At 34.9% G+C, this 23523-nt stretch overlaps 1 protein-coding gene across 2 annotated transcripts in view; it reads left to right on the forward strand.

Moving 5' to 3' along the window:
* Positions 1-23523, forward strand: part of FCHO2 (FCH and mu domain containing endocytic adaptor 2) — a 116467-nt gene that overhangs the window by 51000 nt on the left and 41944 nt on the right. For both annotated transcript variants that reach the window (XM_036846400.1, XM_036846399.1), the window contains exons 9-13: positions 9535-9579; positions 11310-11382; positions 14495-14519; positions 22339-22396; positions 22679-22854. In XM_036846400.1, the coding sequence (XP_036702295.1) occupies positions 9535-9579; positions 11310-11382; positions 14495-14519; positions 22339-22396; positions 22679-22854 (377 nt within the window). The remainder of the gene's footprint in view (positions 1-9534; positions 9580-11309; positions 11383-14494; positions 14520-22338; positions 22397-22678; positions 22855-23523) is intronic.

Raw genomic sequence — 23523 nt, forward strand, 5'->3', positions numbered from 1 at the left:
AGGTTGATAGATTGTATCATTATCAGTATCCTGTTTGTGACATTATATTGTAGTTTTGCAAAATGTTATCATTGCAGGAAACTGGGCAAAGTATACAAGGAATCTTGCTGTATTTCTTTTCTTTTTTCTTTTTTTAGAACTGTACGTGAATCTACAATTATCTCAAGAAAAAGTTCAGTTACTCTCTTATCTGTGGTATAGCACACTACTTAGCCCTGTGGTTTGTGGTCTATTCTTTACTACCAGTGAGACCTATAACCCTCAGTGCCCTCATCTATAAAGTGAGGATAATAATAGTACCTACCTCATGGGGTGGTTGTGAGGTTTTTATTGAGTACTTAATAAATGGTATTTTCTAAAAATTAATACATACCTGATTAATAGTTAGCTACTATTGGTTATAGTTTATAAATTTAAATTTAATGGCCTCAAGATATATGGCATGTAGAAAATTTCTGTAACTAAATGGTAAGAGGGAAGCCAAGATTGATGGTGACATGGGCTTTCCTAGAATTACTGAACCCAGAATTAGGTGACTGTTTCAGGCTGACTGTTGACATTGTGTATATAGGTGACTGATTTTCAAAATAAGTGATCTAGAACTAATTTAGGGGGAAAAAAGGGAGTGGTGTGGGTGTGGAATGGAAAGAATAAGTATTACTTCTCCAGTTGACTTGCTGTGGGTGAAGAGTTACAGCTCTTTCGTACATATTTGTTCTATTTATGTCACTAGAGGGAGTCTATTACAGTGATGGAAATTTTGTGTTTCTCAGAAAAATAACACGTGATTGTGGATTTTGTTTTGTAAGAAGTATTCTAACCTTGAGTTGTATATACTATTTTACTGTTAACATTTTTTTTCTCCTGTTTTGTAAGGGCTCCCTCTGGTGGATGAGTTCTTCTGTAAACTGGTTTTAGGCCTACAGGATACACATTTTAAAAAGAAAACAAGAGGCCCAGTTCTTTAAAAACTTTGTATAACTGAAGTTAACCTATTTCTCTTGCACTGAAAAATTTCTTTAGTTAGTTATCTGTTGAGATATATAACCTCTAACTTTATGTCTCCAATTCTCCTATGTAAATCAAACACTTTGAGAGCATTAAATTTTTTTCCTATTTATTGAGACTATTTTATACTAATTATATGTAGTGTCATTTTTGTCATTACTCTTTTTTATTGAGATATAAGTGACGTATAACATTGTATTAGCTTTAAGGTATGCAACATAATGATTTGATATATGTATGTAATGCAAAATGATTACCAAAGTAAGTTTAGTTAACATCTATTCCCACACATAGTTAAAAATTTTTTTTTCTTGTGATAAGAACATTTAAGGACTACAGTTGGCCCTGTCTGTCCGAGGATTCCACAGCCATGGATATGGAGGGCTGACTGTATTATGCCATGTAAGGGACTTGAGCATCTTCGAAACTTAGTATCTGCAGGGATCCTAGAACCAATTGCCTTCGGATACTGAGGGATGACTGTACTCTTTTAGCGGCTTTCAAATACATAATATAGTATTGTTAACTAAAGTCACCATGCTGTGCATTACATCTGCAGGACTTATTTTGTCTTATAACTGGAAGTGTGTATGTTTTGACCACCTTTACCCGTTTTGCCTAGTGGGGGACACCCCCCATCTGTTCTCTGTATCTATAAGTCCAGGTTTTTTTTAGATTCCACATGTAAGTGAGATCATACAGTATTTGTCTTTCTCTGACTTATTTCACTTAACATAATGCCCTCAGGGTCCATCTGTGTTGTCACAAACGGCAGGATTTCCTTCCTTTTTATGGCTGAATATTTTGTTTGTATGTGTGTGTGTATATATATATACACACACATATATATATGTATATATAGATATACACACACCATATTTTCTTTATCCATTCATCTGTCAGTAAACAGGTTGTTTCCATGCCTTTGCTATTATAAATAATGCCACACTGAACGTGGTAGTACAGATATTTTTTTGAGATGGTGATTTAATTTTCTTCAGATAAATATGCAGAAGTGGAATTGCTAGATCATATGGTAGTTCTATTTTTAATTTTTTGAGGAACCTCCAGACTGTTTTTGTCATTACTTTTTCAGTGTTGTAGTGCCTTGCCTTCTGGAATTTGAGTCACTTTAAGTGTATGGTTTGAGTATCAAAGCACCTGTGGTCTGAAAGAGTCATGAATAAACAGGTGTTTTCTAATTTTGAATGTCTTGTTATGTTCTAACGACATTATTCTAGTATTTCTACCCATTCTCATATGTTTTAGTTGTAAAAGGAGATTAAAATCCATATTTTTGAAATTTCCTGTTTTACAGTCATTCTGCTAATTTCACTGTATACTTTTCATAAAAGTTAAGCAAGTTTCCATTTATAAGAAACAAAAGGATAGATAACTTAAAGAAAAAGTTGGTAGGCCATTGTCTAATATGTTTAAATAAAAGATTTTTTTGCAGAGTTTATTTATATTTTCATTATATGATAATATAGGTTTATAACTTCCATTTGAGGACTTCCAGGGACTATAATGTGTTTAAAGATACAAACAGAAAAAGCCCCAGAAAGGTAGACATAAAATATTGAAACAGCCAGCCACAAAGAGAAAGGGAAAAATGAGATTCTTGTGGTCAGACTGGCTAAATGTGAAATTAATTTATTAGTTTAGATATTTGGAATATTCTAGCTTCTACATTAGGTATAATATTTTAAAGTATGGGGGTGGTGGTGGCAGTGGGATGAATTGGGAGATTGGGATTGGCATATATACACTAATATGTATAAAATAGATAACCAATAAGAACCTGCTGTATAAAAAAAATAAAATAAAATTCAAAAGAAGTGAAAAGAGATCAGGTCAGTGGTTACCAGTGTCAGGGGGACAGGGGGTGTGGGGCTGGGGAACTGAATGAAGGTGGTCAAAAGGTACGAACTTTTGGTTATAAGATAAATAAGTCTTGGGGATGTAATGCACAAGATGATGACTCTGGCTAACACTGCAGCATGGTGTATCTGAAAGTTGCTAAGGGAGTAATCCCTAAAAGGTCTCACCACAAGGGAAACAATTGGGGGGATTAACTGTATGAGGAGATGAATGTTAACTAAATTTATTGGGGCAGTCATTTCACAGTATACGTATGTCAGGTCATTATGTGGTATAACAGACTTACACAGAGCTCTATGTCAATTACATCTCAATAAAAATGGGAAATAAAAGAAAAAAAATAAAGTATAGGGTGCAAGTATATAGATTAAAAAAAAAAAACAAAAAAAAACTAGTGATCATCTTTCCAGACCCCTCAAGGATTAAGAGTAATGCCAAACCTATAAATGGAACCTCCTTCCACTCCCTTCATGAAAGTTTTTTTTTTTTTTTAATTCAGAGAAGTAGAAACCCTTTCGTAGAAAGCAAAATTTAAAATAGCCAAGAAGACCAAAGACCCACAAACCACGCCAGATATTTTGTGATTACTTGGTTTTTCTATTTGATAGCAAGTGGGGATGACCAGAGAAAGAGAAAAGAAGAATGGATGATGATTAGTGAAGAGGATAACGTAGATTAGCACAAATAGGAGAGTAAAAGAGGAGAACTCCCAAAGAAAATAACACAGAGAAGCTTCACCTTATGACGGAGTACACCTTCACCTGTTGTGTCCTAACCACCTAGGACAGAGGCATAGAACTCTGCCCTGTGGGATGCATATGCCTCCTGAGAGTGATTATCTTTTAGGGCAGGAGTCTGCAGACTGTGGCCACTGAGCCACATTTAGCTTTGCCTCTTTTCTGAGGCCGACAGCGAAGAATGATTGGCAGGGGGCTGGGGGCTGGGGGACGGGACAGTATTTTGTGATACATAAAATTATAAAATTCAGATATCAGTGTCCATGAAAGTTTTTTTGAACACAGTCACACTTGTTTATGTACTGTCTGTGACTGCTTTCACACTACAACGGCAGAGGTCACTAGTTGTGACAGACTTTATGACCCGCAATGTCTAAAATATTTACCATCTTGACTTTTTACAGAAGACCTTTGCCTAACTGTTAGGGAATGTACTTCTTGTGTAGTATAGTAGCAGGTATGTCATAATACATTAGAATTGTGTAGCTCATAACAATGTGTAATCCTTTTTCAAAAGTTGATTCTGCTGTTCTTCTTGGATTCAGAAATCATTTAATCTGATATCCTGCACTAACTACATCTGCAGTCGTATCACAGCACAGTAACTGATCATCATAATAAGAATCCTGAGTTGTGAAGTAAAGATTAAACTGTTTTGAGCAGGCTTTAAGGAAAGCTTAGTTCATTAATTTGAAGTATAAACAGACAAAAAAATAGAAGTAAAAAAGTAAGCTGATTACAGTTTTTACATATGCATAAGAATTAGGACAGAGTTTTAGTTTTTTGCAGTATGTAAAAGAAGTTAAATCAATCTGAACTTAAAAGGAAGTTTAATGGGAAAGAAACTGAGGTATCCCAAGGATTCAAAATCAGGAATATAGCCAGGCTACAGAAGGAAACCCAAACCAGTAGGAACACTAGGTATCATTTTTCCTTTATTGAGTCTCTGCATTTTACTGCTTTATTTTTCTTCTTTGCAGAATAGCTTTCTTTGCTTCTCCAGGTACATGATGTAAGGTGAACTCCTAGTAATTTCTAGGTATTTTCACTTGTTCCTTAATTGTAGCCACAGCTCAGAATTAACCCAGGTTTTTATCCCTTTTCTAGACCAGAAAGAATCTGGTCTAGGTAATCTTGGACTGGGGTAACCTTCTTTCTAGTCCAGTCAGTTCTGACTAGGTCATGGCTTCTGTACCACTTGTGAAGAAGGGGGAAGTTCCCAGAGAAAAGAGATTATAGTGAGCAGAGTATAAGCCTTAAAGGTTTCATCAGGATCACAGAAAGTGAAAACATGACTCAGTCTGGGGGTATGGAGGCAGTGTCAGATTTTGGATGTAGGAGGAGATTATATTTCACTGCCAAGATGCTGTGTTTGGAGAACTAGATGAAAATTTAGAAGGTTTTACAGTGACTGAAATTCCATGGTTAAAAACCCATTCCTTTGATTTAAGACCATGGTTCCTAAGTTTGCCTCATCACTGCTTCTCAAGCCTTGGGTACCTGTGAGAATCATTTGTTGAAAATATTTTTCCTTTCCTCTTTAATTTCTCTTTTTTAAAAAAACGAACAGGGACTTCCCTGGTGGCGCAGTGGTTAAGAATCCGCCTGCCAAAGCAGGGGACACGGGTTCAAGCCCTGGTCTGGGAAGATCCCACATGCCACGGAGCAACAGCCCGTGTGCCACAACTACTGAGCCTGCGCTCTAGAGCCCGCAAGCCACAACTGCTGAGGCCATGTGCCACAACTACTGAAGCCCGTGTGCCTAGAGCCCGTGCTCCGCAACAAGCGAAGCCACCGCAGTGAGAAAGCCCGCGCATCGCAGTGAAGAGTAGCCCATGCTCACTGCAACTGGAGAAAGCCTGGGTACAGCAACGAAGACCCAACACAGCCAAAAATAAATAAATAAATAAATAAATAAATAAATAAATTTAAAAAATGCTTTATAAAAAAAATAATAAAAATTAAAAAACGAACAGCCAGTGCACTATCCCAGAAATTTTGATATCATTGGTGTAGGGTGGGTCCTTGGTATCACTATATTTTAAAACTCGTCTGATTCTAACATGCAGCCATTGTTGAGAACCTGTAGCATTACATCACTGGATGCTTGTTATAAATGTAGACTCTCAAGCCCTACCCCAGACCTACTGAATTAGAAGCTGCACTTCAGTGAGATCCCTAGGCAGTTTGTATGTGCGGTAAAATTGGAGAAGCACTGTCTAGACTTACTGAATATCTGGCAGTGGACCCAGGGAATCCCTAGGACTGTAGTTCTCAAAGTGTGATCCTAGGACCATCCGCATCACCTGGGAGTTTGTTTAAAATGCAAATTCCTGAGCACCAACCTAGACCTTCTGTATAGGACACCATGCAGGTGGGGCCCAACAATTTGTGATTTAACAAGCCCTCCTGGTGTTTCATTAATGTTATTAGTGAATGTTATCATTAATGTTAATGATACAGGAAGCATTGCTCTAGAAGATTCAGCTAGGACTTGGGATTTGGAACCACTGGATTGAGGAAATTGTTGTTACAAGCCCGCTATTAAAATAAATACTCCTGAAATGAAGTAGCATTGATGTTGCAACTTACTTTCAAATGATTTAACAAGTGAAAAAAAAAAAAACTACACGATGAGTATGTGTAGAGGGAAAAAGAGAAAGCAAATACAACAAAAGGTATTATTATCACCCCCCCATATCATTCATAAAAATGATAAGACCTAGGTTCAAGAAGGGTAAGTAACTAGTCCAAGGTAATCAGCCAAAAAGCAAGTGGCAAAACCAGGACTTGAGCTTCCGTGCCCTTTGCACACCACCACAAGTTAGACTTTGATGTTTTTTTCATGTTAGCTTGCCCGGTTCATCATCCCAGGTACCTAGGAATGTACCTGTGTTGTGTTCCATAGGCCCAGGAGCAAGCTTGAAAATGTCACTGACTCCCATTGTTTGAGTCACCCTCCCCCAACCCTCTTTCCCTTTGTCCCTTCCTCTCCCTCCTCTCTCCCCCACCCCTCCCCCATTATCATCACTTTTTGTTAGACTTTGGGATCTGGCCATGTTTGTATGTTTTACTTTGGCTTTTAATTAGAACCGATGTTCTGTGGTTTTAGTTGGGTATATGCGGAAATATACTTGATTTGGGTAGCCCAGACTTCTTATTTGAGTTCTGAGGCCAGTTTATAGCTAGACAAAGTTGCAGATTTAATTGATGACCTGAGATTTGGAATTGATTCCAAAACAATGGAAACTATTAATTAAATATTTAACATTTTTTAATACTCTACCTCATTCCACGAAATACACGTAGCGATTAAAGATTACTGTTAAATAAATTCTTTCCTTCTGTAACATTCCTTAAAAGTTTTGATCCAAATTAGGTTTGGATGAATTGTTTAGGTTATTGACTTTTTCTTTTTCTTTTGCTAGCAATAATTTATTCCTACATATGATTAAAGCATCATATGTAAGAATTGTCTTGCTTTGGATCGTTGCCCTCTTGAGGTCTGCTTTTAATTTCTTCTGCTTTTAATTGAACTCATGATGGCATTTTTAGATAATGTATAAAAGAGCATCAGGAGACAGAGCCAAAATGGTCTTATTTGCTTTTATACAAACTAAATTGCCCTTGCAGCCCAGCATAAAATCTAAGCACTAAGAGCACTTATTTATTTTGACAACAGAATTAATTGAGCCTAAAACAGCTGAAATTCCAGTTGTAGCAAACTATTCTTTCTGACTCTCACTCTGGCTTTGGTACTGTCAAAAAAAGTAACTTGTCTTATGATTAAATAGCAGAACGATGGGCAGTGGACTGCATTTGGGGGAGATGGTGAATAAACTTTCTACTTGTGAAACAGTTCAGAAGTGACATGCTACAAGGGGGGTCAGAATGTGCATTGATATCCAGCTGAGCTGTCAGCTGGCACTGAGCCAGGCACGCAAAGCTTTGCCATGTGAAGCAGCATGTGGAGCGTATGCCATTTGAAAAACAAAATCTTTTTCATGCATGATTTAATGGTTTTTTTAAGAGTATATATTTAGTTTTATTATTCTAGAAACTGTTGGTGTTTCTATTTTTAATAGAAAAGCTTATGTGTGGATGGAACTCAGTTAAAATTTTTTAATATATATTTTACAATTTGAAAGGATTTGGCATCTTATATTTCAAAAACGTCATTTTGAATAGCTTATTTTTATTGGATATTTTTCTATTTCAAATGGATTTTAAGAGGATGTTTTTAAAAGATAAAGAGAAAAGTGATCAAGATATCTGGTATAAGAAAGATGTTTTGTGAGGAAAAAATGTAGAATTTCGTTTGAAGGGACTGATGTTTATAGAGTTAATGGATGCCTTTACTATTTTCATATATGTGATGACATCCAAGGATCTTAATATATACTATATATTTTTTTGATGGGTGGTTATATTCTCTCAAGCTTTATTAATAAGTGATAAAACTAATAACACATAATAAGCTGTTGGTAATTTAGGTGGAGATTTTTCATTCTTCATAATTCTTACACCAAGCAAAAAGTTGCTGTTTCAGATGCACATACTACTAAAATTCTTTATCTTTATTGATCTTTCAGTTCTCATCTCTTTGTAAACTGTTAATGTAGGCCTTTAAAGGATTCTAAGAACAAGCTCCTTACCCTTTCATTTAATGAATTCTTAGCTTGCAGATTTACAGAGTGGACTTGAAGTCCTTGAAATTTTAATTGGGCTGTTTTCTGACTCTAAAAATTTTTTGGATTGGAAGTAGTGAGTGTATTTTTTTTTTTTTTTTTAGTCATATGATATATGTCATAAGAATGCCCCAGTAGGGAAGGTATTGCCAGTTAATTAAGACCTTGTTTATCAACTCACATTTATGACTGTTTTATTCTGTTTATCACTAAATGTTAATCTACTCTTTTTGAATAAAAACTGGAACTGAGGAAGTAAATCTTTGATTTGGGGGTAAGAAGCAGGACGTTTTAGCCAATATTTTCAATGCTCCTACTTAATAGAGAAATTTTTCTTGTTCATTAGTGATTTTCTTTCATAATGGAATGATCAATGAGAACTCTGATCATGAATTTGCACATAGTTATAGTTAAGCTTAACATCTCAGAAGGACCAGTAGTGAAATCCTCTATTATCCACTCTTATTTTTTTTTAAATAAATTTATTTATTTATTTATTATTTTTGGCTGCGTTGGGTCTTCGTAGCTGTGCACGGATTTTCTCTAGTTGTGGCGATTGGGGGCTACTCTTCGTTGCCGTGCACGGGCTTGTCATTGTGGTGGCTTCTCTTGCTGCGGAGCACAGGCTCTAGGCACGCGGGCTTCAGTAGTTGTGGCTCGCGGGCTCTAGAGCACAGGCTCAGTAGTTGTGGCGCACGGCCTTAGTTGCTCCGTGGCATGTGGGATCTTCCCAGACCAGGGCTCAAACCCGTGTCCCCTGCATTGGCAGGTGGATTCTTAACCACTGCACCACCAGGGAAGTCCCTATTATCCACTCTTTACTTCAGGCTCTATTTTAAAATTTCTTGATGTAGCAGGTTGTACCAGTTACCATTAATAAGGCAGGGCTAAAGTGACCATTTAGTGGAACATAAATTTTTAGTCTGATATTTATTGAAAACAGAAACTACAAGTTAGATCTCTGTGTCTCCAGTTCTGTGGTATCATATATAAAGGGTTGTCAGTAAATTGTGGTCATGATATAGGCTAGTCTCAGTTTTTTTCAGTGTTAGGCTTATTTGATATTTAAATTATTGCTGATATTTTAATTAACACTATCAGGTAACACTGGAACACATTTCAGAACAATTAAAAAGATGTAATGGGATCTGATGTGATTGTTTTCTACCAGCTTTTTTTTTTTTTTAAGCCAGTACTTGTTCATGTTTTTTTCTTTTTAGGCCTTATTGAATTTGAAGAATGTGACCCTGCTAGTGCAGTTGAAGGTAAGTTGACTAGTTGTAATGTGTGGCAGCTAGCTAATAGCTTCTGTTTACTGAATAGAGGGGCTGCTATTCATTGGTGTTAGCATGTCTATGGAGTGATGTAAAAAATGTGAATGTGGTTTGAAGGCCTGCAGATATTAATGTTTACTTAATAAACAGTAGGTTTGCCCAAAGGAATATTAGTGTGTTAGAATGTAGATTTTTTAAAAGATTAAATATAACATGTATTTGTTTTCAGATATACATTGAGATTGTTTTCTCCACTGATATCCATCTTTAAACATTCTAATGTCATAAATATGAAACTCATCACTACATATTGATGTATACTGCTTATTCTGCAATGGGTAACATTTCAGTAATTAATAAGGTTATGTGTTAATGCTAATGTTACTGTCATTCAAAATAGGTGATGATTTGACTTGGAGAAAGGATCCACAACCCTTTCTATTTAAATTGATGTTTTTCATAGTATGAAACCCAAGAAATGTCTGCAATTTTTGTCATGTTTTATAATCTCACTTTGTGAGCTGCTAGAAATAATTTGAAAGCACTCTTCTATTTTTTTCCAAGACCTTTGTGAGAATATGGAGAATTGGTTTGCTGTTGTGTGTAAGGTTATTAATTGAGCAGTCAACGAGCTCTGGGGCCTAGACTTTTTATAGTTACCAGCTGTTTGACTAAGCAGTACTTAAGTTCTCTGTACTTAAACTTTAAAAGTTCTTCAGAAGTTTAAAAGAATTTTAAAAGTTCTTTAAAAATGTTTATAATAAATAATACCTACTCTGTGAGAATAAAAATGTATTTATTTTTAGAATATTATAACATGCTATAAAAATAAATGGTTCAGGGAGTTAGTTTTGTATGAAAGCAAGTACATTATTCTAAGACACCTGGATTATAATCCTGGATGTAGTGTTAACTAGTTGTATAACACTGAGTTAAAAAAACAAAAATAATACTCTAAGTTTCCTCATGTATAAGGTGAGAAGTTAGCTTAGGTGTACTCTAGTTCTCAAAGAGTTAAGTAGCTAAGCTTTAAGTGCTGAATTCTGTTAACGATTGATAGCATTGACTGACGTTTAAAAAATAATTTGTCATTGATTGATTGACGTTTAAAAAATAATTTGTCATGCAAGAAGAAGAGGAAGAACTGCCATATTTGGCAAAATAGAGATGGTATTTGTTCCTCATTTATGGTTGGATCCATTTATAACATTATTTGTATTAGAGATAACATATGGACAAAAGAATGCCGTATTATAAGTTTCCCATGTCATACTCTTAATGGATCTGTTGTCAACTTTTCATTTAAAACAACACATTTATATTTTGTGACCCTTTATACCGGGAATATGATTTGACCTGCATTTATAACAAAATCTAATATAGTGAATAATGTACTTTCTTTGAAGTCTTAAGATATCTGCAAATGCTTATTTTGCCTGAGGTGATTTAGGGGAAGAGAGAATTTCACTGATCAAGTGAATGTTCTATGTATAACCTTTTGGTGAATAAAAGGCTATATTATATCAACATAAGAAAAATTTAAACAGACTATGACTGATTTAAATATTAGGGTTTAGCAGTTGATACTTTCATTTCTTTAATCCAAATTTAGTATCAACAGTTATGAGCAAATTGTGTGTCAAGATACAAGATGCATTCATAAGTTTAATATATTTATCAGGAACAGTTATGTTTCTATAACAATATACATTTATTTTAAGGTATAAAACCAAGGAAAAGAAAGACTTTCGGTTTACCAGGAATAATTAAAAAGGAAAAGGATGCAGAGTCTGTGTAAGTATATTAAATATTGTCAAAATCCTTTCTATGGTTATAAATAATTAAGAATAAGACTATTGTTATGAATTTGAAAAGAAAAAATTCTTTTGGAAATAACCCAAAGTACATATGGCTTAAGATGTGAAAAATACAAACTTTTCTAAGAACATTTGCCAGCTCCTCTAGTTTTAGTTAAAAGTGTTAACTTTTCGTATTATTTTAAAATTTCAAGATGAAAGCTTTAGCATTTTGAAATTGAAACTTTAAAGATACTCTTATTTTATAAAATGATACATGCATATTTTTAAAAATTAAACAAAAGTACAGAGAGAACTAAAAATTGTTCTGAGTCTTATTAATAACCTAAGAAAAACGCCGTGGTCAGCAATTTGATCAAAATCTTTCAAGGCAACTCTAACCATAAAGGAACTTAGTGATATATGTGTACATAAGTGGAAAATGTTAAATGGGGGAGAGAAAAGCCCTGACATATTTTAAACATTTGTACTAATTCATCATTTTTAGATGGAAGATGGAGTATAAATGTCATTTACCTTTTTTAAAAAATAAATTGGTATACAAAAAAATATAATTAGCATATAAGAAATTAAACTAGTATTAGCTAAGTCAAGTTTTCTTCCTTGGCTACACATTAGAACTACCTGAGAAATTAAATATATCTATGCCAGTCCCCGCTTCAGACCAGTTAAATCAGATTCTTGGGGTGTGAGGCCCCAGCATAGTTTTTGTTTTGTTCTAAGCAGTCTGTGTGATTCTTAATATACACCTGGGGTTGAGAATCATTGAACTCTGATTAACTGGAGACAAATTGGAAATAAAGGAACTTTTCTTTGCTTAATTATTCAACCCATTTAGACTGAAGAGACACTAATCAAAAGTCTTGAGTGATTTGTTGACCCAGTAACATTGACTGAAAATTTGTTTCAAGTCCCTACTTCTCTAGCATAATGAGCAGAACTCTCATGAGGTTTAATATTTTGATGGCCATTCATATTTTCAATATAAGAGAACAAAAATTTGTGTTTTGGGTGGTCTTGCCTCCTCCCTGGTTATACGCTTATCATCTGAGTTTCTCGGAGTTTCTGCCATTCTAAATGTCTGTTTCTGTCTGTTTCTTTCCTCCTCCCTAGTTGTATTGATACTTGGTTTAACAAATTAAGACTATTTGCAAAGTGATTTATGCCTGTAGCTACTGTCTCTTCTGCAGATGTCTTTTTTGAGCGTTATGAAGGGGGTATTTTGCTAAGGGAATGAAACCTAATCTCTTTTATAACACTGGAAATTGAAGTCTAAACAATTGATTTGTAAGTAAATTTTTAAAATGTAGCCAGTTTATCTGTTAGTGGCTACATTGTAAAGAGTTAAGATGTTTTTATAATTGATGGTTTTCACAGCTGTTCATTTAGGGAGCTTATAATATTTTTGTATATTCCATGTTTTTAAAATAGTTTTTCATGATCAGTAATTTCCCAGTATGATCATTAGGGCACTTGGATATTGGAATATTTTAACCAATAAGAATACTAGGTCAGAAAACTAATGCCTAAATCACTGCATCATTATTACCTTCTTTCAACACTCCCTGGCAGGAAAAATGTTAGAATTCACTTTGCTTGAAATGCCAGAGGCTCTTGGCATGCTTCTTCTCATAGCCTGAAGGTTTTTGAAATGCCAGCAATTGTGGACAAGGGGTCCTGCTCAGAGCTTGGTCTTCCTGGGGCTTCATCTGCAGGTCTCATACTGCGCACTGTGAAGGCAAACAGATGAGTGCTTTACCACAAAGACTGGAGAGTTCTGGCTTAAAGCCAGAGAATAAATGGTTTGGAACTCTTATACTTACTTTTATATTTAAACTTTATCTTTTAAAAAAAGAAGAAAGAAATGTTCAAACATCTTAATTGATTTGATTCTGTACAGGGATTGAATATTATTACAGTAGCTTTTCTGGATCATTTCCTCAGAGAATGCATAGGTTTTTTGATATAATATTCCTTATAAGGAAGCTCTTTTTCAAAACTTGCAATTTTAAGTAGATATAAAGACACGTGGGGTTTGCATTTACCCTGGTGCTCCCATTTGAATTAAGGGACGAATAGTCATCTCCCTCTTTTTTCATTTTTTCAGTCTATTCCATCCTATATTTAACAAAGTTCTTTAATTTATATATTTTCCCGGTTTGTGCTTAGTCTTTGGATTGATACAGATTACCTGTTTATCTTATATATTAATTCAGTATTTTTTATTCTGTTCATTTGGCTCTTAAGGTGTACCTAATATGTGTGTTTTCAGACTGTTATTAAAGTGGCAGAATCTGATACTATATGCAATAACTGTCTCAAGCCAAAGAGTATACCTAGTCCAATGCCTTTTAAATATGCTCTCTAATTTTTGTTTGTGAACTTGTTTTAGAATGTATACATATATATTCTTCTAAGCTTATTCCTCATGGCTTCAATGCCTTTAATTTTATATATCTAGGGCTTTATTTGGTTAGTTGAGAAGTTTGGTCTTCTTTATGTTTTAGTTTTACATTTAAAATAATAGTTTTTAATAGATTATGTCCAAATTTGTATTTGCTTATCAGTTAAAATGATAAAATGTCAGTGCTCAACTGCATATTACATTAGACTAGAAACTGTTCCAGCTGGAAGTCTAGCTACTCACCTAACATATTTGGAAAAAAGTGGTTTCACTTCTATATATACTAGCTTATGGAAAGTACCTCAAAGGAAATACGTTAAAATTTTTTTTTAACTCTCTATACCTGAAGGCTTAAAAGCCACTAGAAATCGTTGTAGGACTGACAGCTTCCTTGACATGACACGTGTATACTCATGGAAAAGAAGTATTTTTGAAAGTAGTTTTACAAATATTTATAAGCTGTTTGTTTTATTTTGTCTTGCAGTATCAGTATAGGGGAATGTCTTTGTTTGAATTTTAAAATCATTTGGTATATTTTAATATTCATGATTTGATTTCTCTAAATATTTTTATAGAGTTTAAATGAAAGTTATGTTTACATACCAAGGCAAACACTTTCGATATAATATACTTACCAGATAGTTCTAATAGTTGAATATGTCTGATATTTTGTTTGTTTTAATAGGGAATGCCCTGATGCAGATTCACTTGTAAGTAGATTTTACTTTGGTATAAACAATTTAGCTATTTTCATTAGGAAATATCTAGCATATTTGGGTTGAATTTGTTTACAGATCTTTCCAAGAAAAATACTAACCATGTTATTAGAAATTCACTATTAAAATTATTTTACAAATGTATTTTTGGCTTTACATTGCCAGATGCTTTCCTATTAAATAGAAGGTATTTCTAACTACTTTTGAAAAGTGGACATTTTACTTTTTTTTTTTTTTTTTTTTTTTTTTTATTTTTTAATTTATTATTTATTTATTATTTTTATTTTTGGCTGTGTTGGGTCCTCGTCTCCGTGTGAGGGCTCTCTCCAGTTGCGGCAAGCGGGGGCCACTCCTCACCGCGGTGCGCGGGCCTCCCACCATCGCGGCCTCTCCCGTTGCGGAGCACAGGCTCCAGACGCTCAGGCTCAGCAGTTGTGGCCCACGGGCCCAGCCGCTCCGCGGCACGCGGGATCCTCCCAGACCAGGGCTCGAACCCGCGTCCCCTGCACCGGCAGGCAGACTCCCAACCACTGCGCCACCAGGGAAGCCCCCGGACATTTTACTTTTAAAATTGGAGTGGAGCCATAGCATATTGCTTTTTCTTGGGAAATATGTCAGATTTCAAACCTGCCTACTTTATTTTAAAATGTGCTCTTACTAATTGAATTCTTAGATCTATTAAAATACTACTATAACTGTTCATGTGTTTAAGGTTTGTTTAGGAGACTGTCATTTTAGAAAAAGTAGCAACAACCATGGTTAGTACTTTTCTGTGCTTTTTGTTTTGTTTTAAAGAAAGTTTGTTTATATTTCTTGTTTAAATATATTTCTTCATATATAATTAAAGAAGACATCAAATGGAGCTCCCTGTGGTTACAGTGAGAGAGTAGATTTACCAAATGATGGAAGTAATGTGTAGACAGAAACGTTTTACAGATTGGTCATTAGACACTGATCATGTTGGTAAGTGTAGTAGAGTCAGGCTGTCTCTTTTATTGTTCTTGCTTGTGTGACTATTGTTTCTTTTGGCTCCAGTCTTTTACAGCATATTGGTGTACCAAAATAAAGAACTACGTATTTTGTAAAACATTGTGTTTTATGTTAATTAAGATAAAACTAGTATTTTTTTTTCATATTTCAGCTTTAAAGTAAGAAAATTACTATTCATTAATAAATTTATAGTGAAAATAAGGAAATAGACTTCTGATGAGCTCTAGGCTTAAAATCATCAGTGTTTTTGGAGTTGTAACATTTACCTTACCACTTGCATGTTTTGATACCCTTGGTTTACTAATTAATGAAAAAGTCAGCAGATGTGTTTGGCATTTACTTTAGTGTTCATCATGCATTTTATTTCTGAATTATTTATAGCATTTATTTGATTGCAACATTGAATAAAAATTTTAATACTTCATGTTTTATATGCACCCCTTTAAATAAAATATTTTATGGGCCCAGCACGCTTCCGCTGCACTACTCTGCTAACACTAAATAAAATATTTTAAATTTTCTCGTTAATTGATACTGTTCTATAATGATCAATATTAAACAATTTTGAACTTCAGCCAGTACTTATCTGGAATTAGAAAAGGACTTTTAAAGAGGACACGAAATTCTACTACCATATAAGAAATGATTGATAAATTTGACTGTATAGAAATGAAAAACTTACAGAATTAGAAAAAATACACCATAGAAGGAGTTGAATCACTAAAGATAGTTGGGCAGAGTGTATTTGCAAGATGTTTAACAAGGGACTAATTATTTTCCTTTGTAAAGTTTTGATACAGATAAGTTTAAAAGGTAAGCAAGCGTCCCAGTAGGAAAAGGGCATTAGGATAAAAACAGGCAATTTTCATAAGAAGAAATAAAAGGTTGTAGTGAATAATCATAAATGTTGTCCAAAATAGTAGCCTACTTCTGATGCAAATTAGAATGAAATTACTGTATTCACCTATCATATTGGCAAAAGTTTTGATACACTCATACTGTTGGTAGGAATGTAAATTGGTATAATCTGTCTTGTGGATAGTTTGGCAGTATCTCCCCAAATAAGAAATGTATATTCTTTTTGACTCTGCAGTCCTGCTGCTAGGGCTTTACTGTTACTGCTGTATTCACAAACTTTGTGTGTGTGTGTGTGTGTGTGTGTGTGTGTGTGTGTGTGTGTATGCTTGATCAAGATATATGCTTACATAGAGGGGGAGGGAGAAAAGGTGGATAGGGATAGATGTTTATTTCAACATTGTCTATGTTAGCAAAAAATTGGAAACACTAAAGCATCCATTAAAATGGGGATTGGTTAAATTATTAAACATTCACTTGATGAAGAAATAGTCAGGTGGTATAGATCTGGGTTGCTCGTGTCTGTTGAAATGGGAAGAACTTACTAAATAAAAGCAAGTGTGATCTTTTAAGTAATTGTTTTTGAAAATAAATAAATGTGTGTCTATTATATGTATTCTCTTTTTTAAAAAGAATGAGTTACAAGACACCGAATTGTGGTTACCTTTGAGGAGAAGGATTACAGTGGTGGTCAGCAGGGAAAGGAGGCTTTCATTTTTTGTTGTTTCCTTTTATTTATGGCCTATTTATGGCTAGTCTTACTATTACTTAAACATCAGTAGGCTACTCTGGTAGGGAAATTATCCATCATTTTCTGTTCCTTTTTAAAAAGGTCTATGTATGTAATTAAAAAAAAATTATTTTGAGCGACTACATCTTTTGAAAGTTGACCAAGGAAGTGTAAATCGCTCTCTTAGTTTTAACCAATTTCCTCTCTCCAAACTGAGATTGAGAAACATACCATTGACTTGCAAGCTCTATCCCAATATTTTGTTAAAGTTACTACCACCACTATCCACCAAAACTGCCTTTAAGATTGTTGGCTGAAGTTACATGCTCTTTTCTTCTTCTTGTACTGCTTTTGACTTAATGCTTTGCTCCAGCAGTATGGGGCCCTAATATAGAAACCATGGATTGAATGGACAAAGATGTAAACAGGTAATGTGTAAGTTTTTATTAATATCATGAATAGTTCTAGCATTGAAATCCTGGTACAGTGAGAATCATTGCTTTTTTTTTTTTTTTTTTAAATGCACACCAAAAAAGCATTTTATTTTGAAATAATTGTCAATTTACAGAACATTACAGAGTTAGTACAGAGCAGTCCCGTGTACCTTTCATCTCATTTCTCTTGATGGTAACATCTTGCAAAACTTTAGTACAGTATCGTAACTAGGATATTGATACTCATACAGTCAAAATAGAACATTTCCATTAACCAAGGATCTTTTTTTTTTTTTTTCCTTTCACCTGTTTAACCGTCTCCCAGTGCTCAAATCCCTGGAAGTCACTGATCTGTTTATCACCTCTATATTTTTGCCTTTTCCAGAATGTCGTATAAATGGGATCATACAGGATATAGCCTTTTCAGACTGGATTCCTTTACCAGGAATATTAAATATGCATTTAAGATGTATTCATATTGTTGCATGACTTGATTGTTCATTCCTTTTTTATCCCTGAAGAGTATCCCATTGTATAGATGTATCATAGTTTACTTATCCATTCACTTACTGAAGGATGTTTTGGTTGCTTCTTCTTTTAGGTGATTATGAATAAAGCAGCTTAATAACATTTGTGTGCAGGTTTTTATGCGAAAATAAGTTTTCAGGTCAACTGGGTAAATACCTAGGGCTGTGATTGCTGGAAGGATCTTTCATTTTGATTGCTCCTTTTCAGTCACTTTTGTTCTGTTCTCCACCCCCTCCACACACACACCTCTGGCAACCACTAATCTTTTCTCCATTTCTATATATTTGTCATTTCAGGAATGTTATTTAAGTGGAATCATACTGTATGCAACCTTTTGAGATTGGCTTTTTTCGCTCAGCACCCTTTTCTAGAGATTATTCCAGGTTGTTGCATACATGAATAGTTCATTCCTTTTTATTGCTGAATAGTATTCCAAAGTTTGTTCACCTATTGTGGGACGTTTAGTTGTTTCCAATTTTTGGCTGTTAGAAATAAGTTACGTTGAACAGTTGTGTACAGGTTTTTGTGTGGGCATAATGTCACTCTCGACACTGGCCACTTTCTTTCTGAAGTCTGTTTTATCTAATAGTAAGGTAGTCACTGTGTTTTTTATTTTTTAAATTAATGTTTGCATGGTATATTTTTTCTATCATTTTCCTTTCAACCTACCTATGTTGTTACGTTTGAAATGAGCTTCTCATGGGTAGCATATGGCCGGGTCATGTTTTTTTTTTTTTTTTTTTTTTTTTAAATTAGAAGCCTGACCCTCAGGCAGCTGCTTTTTTTTTTTTTAAAGGTAAATCTTTATTTATTTATTTATTTATTTATTTTTGGCTGTGCTGGGTCTTCGGTTCGTGCGAGGGCTTTCTCTAGTTGCGGCAAGCGGGGGCCACTCTTTCATCGCGGTGCGGGGACCGCTCTTCATCGCGGTGCGCGGGCCTTTCACTATCGCGGCCCCTCCCGTTGCGGGGCACAGGCTCCAGACGCGCAGGCTCAGCAGTTGTGGCTCACGGGCCCAGCCACTCCGCGGCATGTGGGATCTTCCCAGACCAGGGCTCGAACCCGTGTCCCCTGCATTAGCAGGCAGATTCTCAACCACTGCGCCACCAGGGAAGCCCCCGGGTCATGTTTTTTTAATTCATTCTGCCAATCTGTCTTTTGTTATACATAGACCATTTATATTTAATGTAATTATTGACATGTTGGGGTTTAAGTCTGCCATTTAATTTTTTGTTCTCTATTTGTTCCTCTCTCTCTCTTTCCCTCTCAGAATATCGTTTTATTTTTCCTGCCTTTTGTGGGTTATTTGAACCTTTTTTAGAATTTGATTTATTTATAGGTTTCTTTTTTGTTTTTTTGGGCGTATAACTTTGTATATCTTTTTAGATGGTCGCTGTGGGTCACTCTCCAGTAACTTCAGATAGTTGTTTATGTTTATTTTGATCAGAGTTTATAGATGTAATCTGCAGGAGGTTGATTCAAAAGCAGTTTATTTGGTCTTACAGAAAACAGCTCAGTATTATTTTAAATTAGTACATCATATAGTATAGTGTACTGTAAACAAATTTAAAAATAGTGTCAGTAGCAGATCCCAGATAGAATCTCTAGGAGAGGGACTTCCCTGGCGGTCCAGTGGTTAAGACACTGTGCTTCCACTGCAGGGGGCATGGGTTCGATCCCTGGTCAGGGAACTAATATCCTGCATGCTGCTCGGCGTGGCCAAAATAAAAAAGAACCTCTAGGAGATTAAATATCTGGTATGTTCTAGGGTACCAGGAATAGGAAGAAAGTATTTTGAAAAAAAACTTTTTTTATTCTGATTTCTAATGGTTTCTTTATTTTATTTTATTTTTTAATTAATTAATTAATTTACTTTTGGCTGCGTTGGGTCTTCGTTGCTGTGCACGGGCTTTCTCTAGTTGTGGTGAGCGGGGGCTACTCTTCGTTGCAGTGCGAGGGCTTCTCACTGAGGTGGCTTCTCTTGTTGTGGAGCATGGGCTCTAGGAGCATGGGCTCAGTAGTTGTGGCACGTGGGCTCTAGAGCGCAGGCTCAGTAGTTGTGGCACACAGACTTAGTTGCTCCGCAGCATGTGGGCTCTTCCCAGACCAGGGCTCAAACCCGTGTCCCCTGCATTGGCAGGCGGATTCTTAAGCACTGCGCCACCAGGGAAGTCCTCAGTTTCTTTATTTTTTAAGTATTTTAAAGTATTATTTGCATATTAGTAAGCAGCATATAGAACTCAAAGAAAGTGCTCTACTTCTAGGGTCATAACTACATCACTTGTCATCTTTTTATCTATGGAATCTGCTCTTTACCCTATATTAGATATTTCACTTCTGAACTTTAACCCAGTCTGTTAACTCACTGCTAGCTACATTAGACTGTTTATTCAGCTTGGAAACTATAACTATGTAAACCTTGTGCTGTGCCTGTCAGGTTAGCAATCCTTCATATTTCTCTTGCTGAGCTTTAGCAAGTGATTGGAGGAAGAATGGGAAACTCTACCAGTAGAATGATACTAGCTGCCCAGTTATATCCAACTGGTACACCCTGGCATTTCTTGGCAGTTCTTTTTTTCCCCCATTTAAAAAAAGTTTTTATTTAGAAATATATTGTAACCTACAAACAAATACAAGAATAAAATAGTATAAAGAACACTTGTATACCTTTAACTTTTTACTACATTTGCTTTAACAGTTCCATTCTCCCTACATATGTGCATGTGTTTATGTGTGTATATTTTTTTCTGATCCATTTGAGCATAAATTTTATATTCTCTTACTTAACCACAAAAGCATTTTTAGAGAAGTGTCCCTTCTGTATCCCTTCTGCTCCACCGCCCTTCTTTCTTAGGTAACCAGCTTTATTGTGTTCTGATTTATCTTTGCAGTGTTTTTTTGGGTTTTTTTTCATAAAGATAGCAGATATCTATATGGTTTTTAAATTTCCCCTTCTTTCTTACTTAAAAAGGTAGTATACTATACATGTTCTTTTGTACTTGGCTTTTTTCAGTTAGCAGTATTTCCTGGAAGTCACTCCATATCAGTTCATGGAAACTTTTCTCATTTTTTTTTTTTTAAATAGCTGCATAGTACTTCACTTTGTGTATGCACCATAGTTTATTCAGCTATGCTTGGACATTTAGTACTTTCCAATAATTTTGAGTTACAAATAATTCTGGTGAATAACCTTGTTGCATATGTATTTTTTAATTCTTGGGGGCATATCTTCAGAGTAAATTCCTAGAGAAGGAACTCCTGGGTAGAAGGGTAAACACATAAATTTTTTGTTAGATATTGCTAAATTTCCCTCTGTAGGAATTGTACTGTTTTGTATTTATACCAACAAAGTATAAGAGTACATTTCCTCACAGCTTTGCCAACAGAGTATATTTTTTAACTTGAATTTTTGCCAGTCTCATGGAAAAGAGATGGTATTTTAGTATAGTTTAAATTTTCTTGGTAGTCTTTTATTTGTTTTTTTGTTCTCTCTGTATATATATGTTTTTTAAATTTATTTATTTATTTTTGTCTGTGTTGGGTCTTTGTTCCTGCACGTGGGCTTTCTCTAGTTGCAGTAAGTGGGGCTACTCTTCATTGCGGCACGCGGGCTTCTCATTGTGGTGGCTTCTCTTGTTGCGGAGCACAGGCTCTAGGTGCACGGGCTTCAGTAGTTGCAGCATGTGGGCTCAGTAGTTGTGGCACGCAGGCTCTAGAGCAGAGGCTCAGTAGTTGTGGCGCACGGGCTTAGTTGCTCCGCGGCATGTGGGATTTTCCCAGACCAGGGCTCGAACCCGTGTCCTCTGCATTGGCAGGCAGATTCTTAACCATTGCAACACCAGGGAAGTCCCTGTTCTATATTTTTGGTATGTATTTCCATTTACTTAAGCTGTCAGTCCTCTGATTTTACCACCTCTCTTCCGTGGATGCATACAATCTTGTGCTTTTATTTCTTCACTTTGAAGATTTGGGTGAAAATTTGGTTATTCACAGAACTGCTGGCATGCCTAGCCAAACACCTGTTCTCTTCCTTTCAGTGTTTATCCTGTTTGTTTTGCAGTGCTTTTCTCTTTCAGACGTCTGAAGCGTGGAGTGTCATTTGAAGCTAATTATCTAAAAACACATAATTTCCCAGTCTTAATAGTTTTGTTAATCTACAATATTTGATAAATTATAAAGCTTCTTGGTAATAGTTAAGGCTGTTTTGCTAACCTTTAATGTTTTTGCAGTTGGAGGCATTGTTACAGTAAAGTTTTTCTTTTTCTTTTCCCCATAGAACATTCCTGATGTGGATGAAGAAGGCTATAGTATAAAACCAGAAGCAAATCAGAATGATATCCTTTCATCATCTGGATATTCTTATGGATTGTGTTGGCATATATAAGTAGACAGTTAAAATAATCTATTATTTAATAAAGACTTCAGATTTTTAATTAATTGTAATAAAATGTGCCTCAATGTGCTTTATTTGACATGCTATGAATAAAAGTTAGTAGTTACATTTCTGATAAAGTCCATCTTATCTCAGAGTTTTTTTGTTCCTTTTTATAAATGTGTGAAAAACTGGTTGTGCATTAAGATAATTTAAAAACTCAATTCTTTAACTGATACTTCACATACCAAAGAGAACCATTTCTACTCATCTAGTGATTCTGATTCTGAAGATGAAGAACCAAAGAAGTATCGGATAGAAATCAAACCTATGCATCCGAATAACTCACATCACACAATGGCTTCCTTGGATGAATTAAAAGTATCTATAGGAAATATAACGCTCTCCCCAGCAATATCTGTAAGTAAGAAAATAAGCAAGTTTGCACTCATTATACAGAAGCCTTTGAGGGTTTTTTGGTTTTTGGTTTTTCTAAGCTCATCTACCTGCATCTGATTAGTTTTAGGACTAATGAAAATTAAAACATCACTTAGTAAATAGTTAAGCATGTTGGATGAGGAAATATTTATAATTTTTTCAGCTTTTATTGAGGTATACAGTTTATAATTTTTATACAGGCAAATGAATTTTTGAGCTTGGTTTAGTTTTGCTTCCTTTTGAATGTGTTTTAAACAAAAATGTGGAAAATCCACTATTTCTGCCATTTGATGTATTTTATAAATAGTGCTATATGTCTCAGGCAGAGTTTTGTGAACTACAGTATTAACCTTTTCCTCATCTAATGTTAAAGTTTTTCATCCATTTTTTTTGGTGAACTTTATGTAAAAGGAATTCCATAAAAATCAATTTCAAGTGAAATTAAATTCTATCTTTGCTTTTTTTTTTTTCTGTCAATGTAATTAATGGTTTTTCCATACTTTTCATATAGGAAAAGGCAAATAAGAATTCTTAGTGATAGTGGTTAACTCCTCAATTCTGAGATACTAAACTTGATAGCTTTTGAGGGAGAAAAAAAATCACCGTAATCTTTCTATCGATGTCATACTCTTAAATTTAGAAATGTTAAAT

Source organism: Balaenoptera musculus, chromosome 3 (assembly GCF_009873245.2).
Source record: "Balaenoptera musculus isolate JJ_BM4_2016_0621 chromosome 3, mBalMus1.pri.v3, whole genome shotgun sequence".
In the NCBI taxonomy this organism is placed as follows: Eukaryota; Metazoa; Chordata; class Mammalia; order Artiodactyla; family Balaenopteridae; genus Balaenoptera; species Balaenoptera musculus.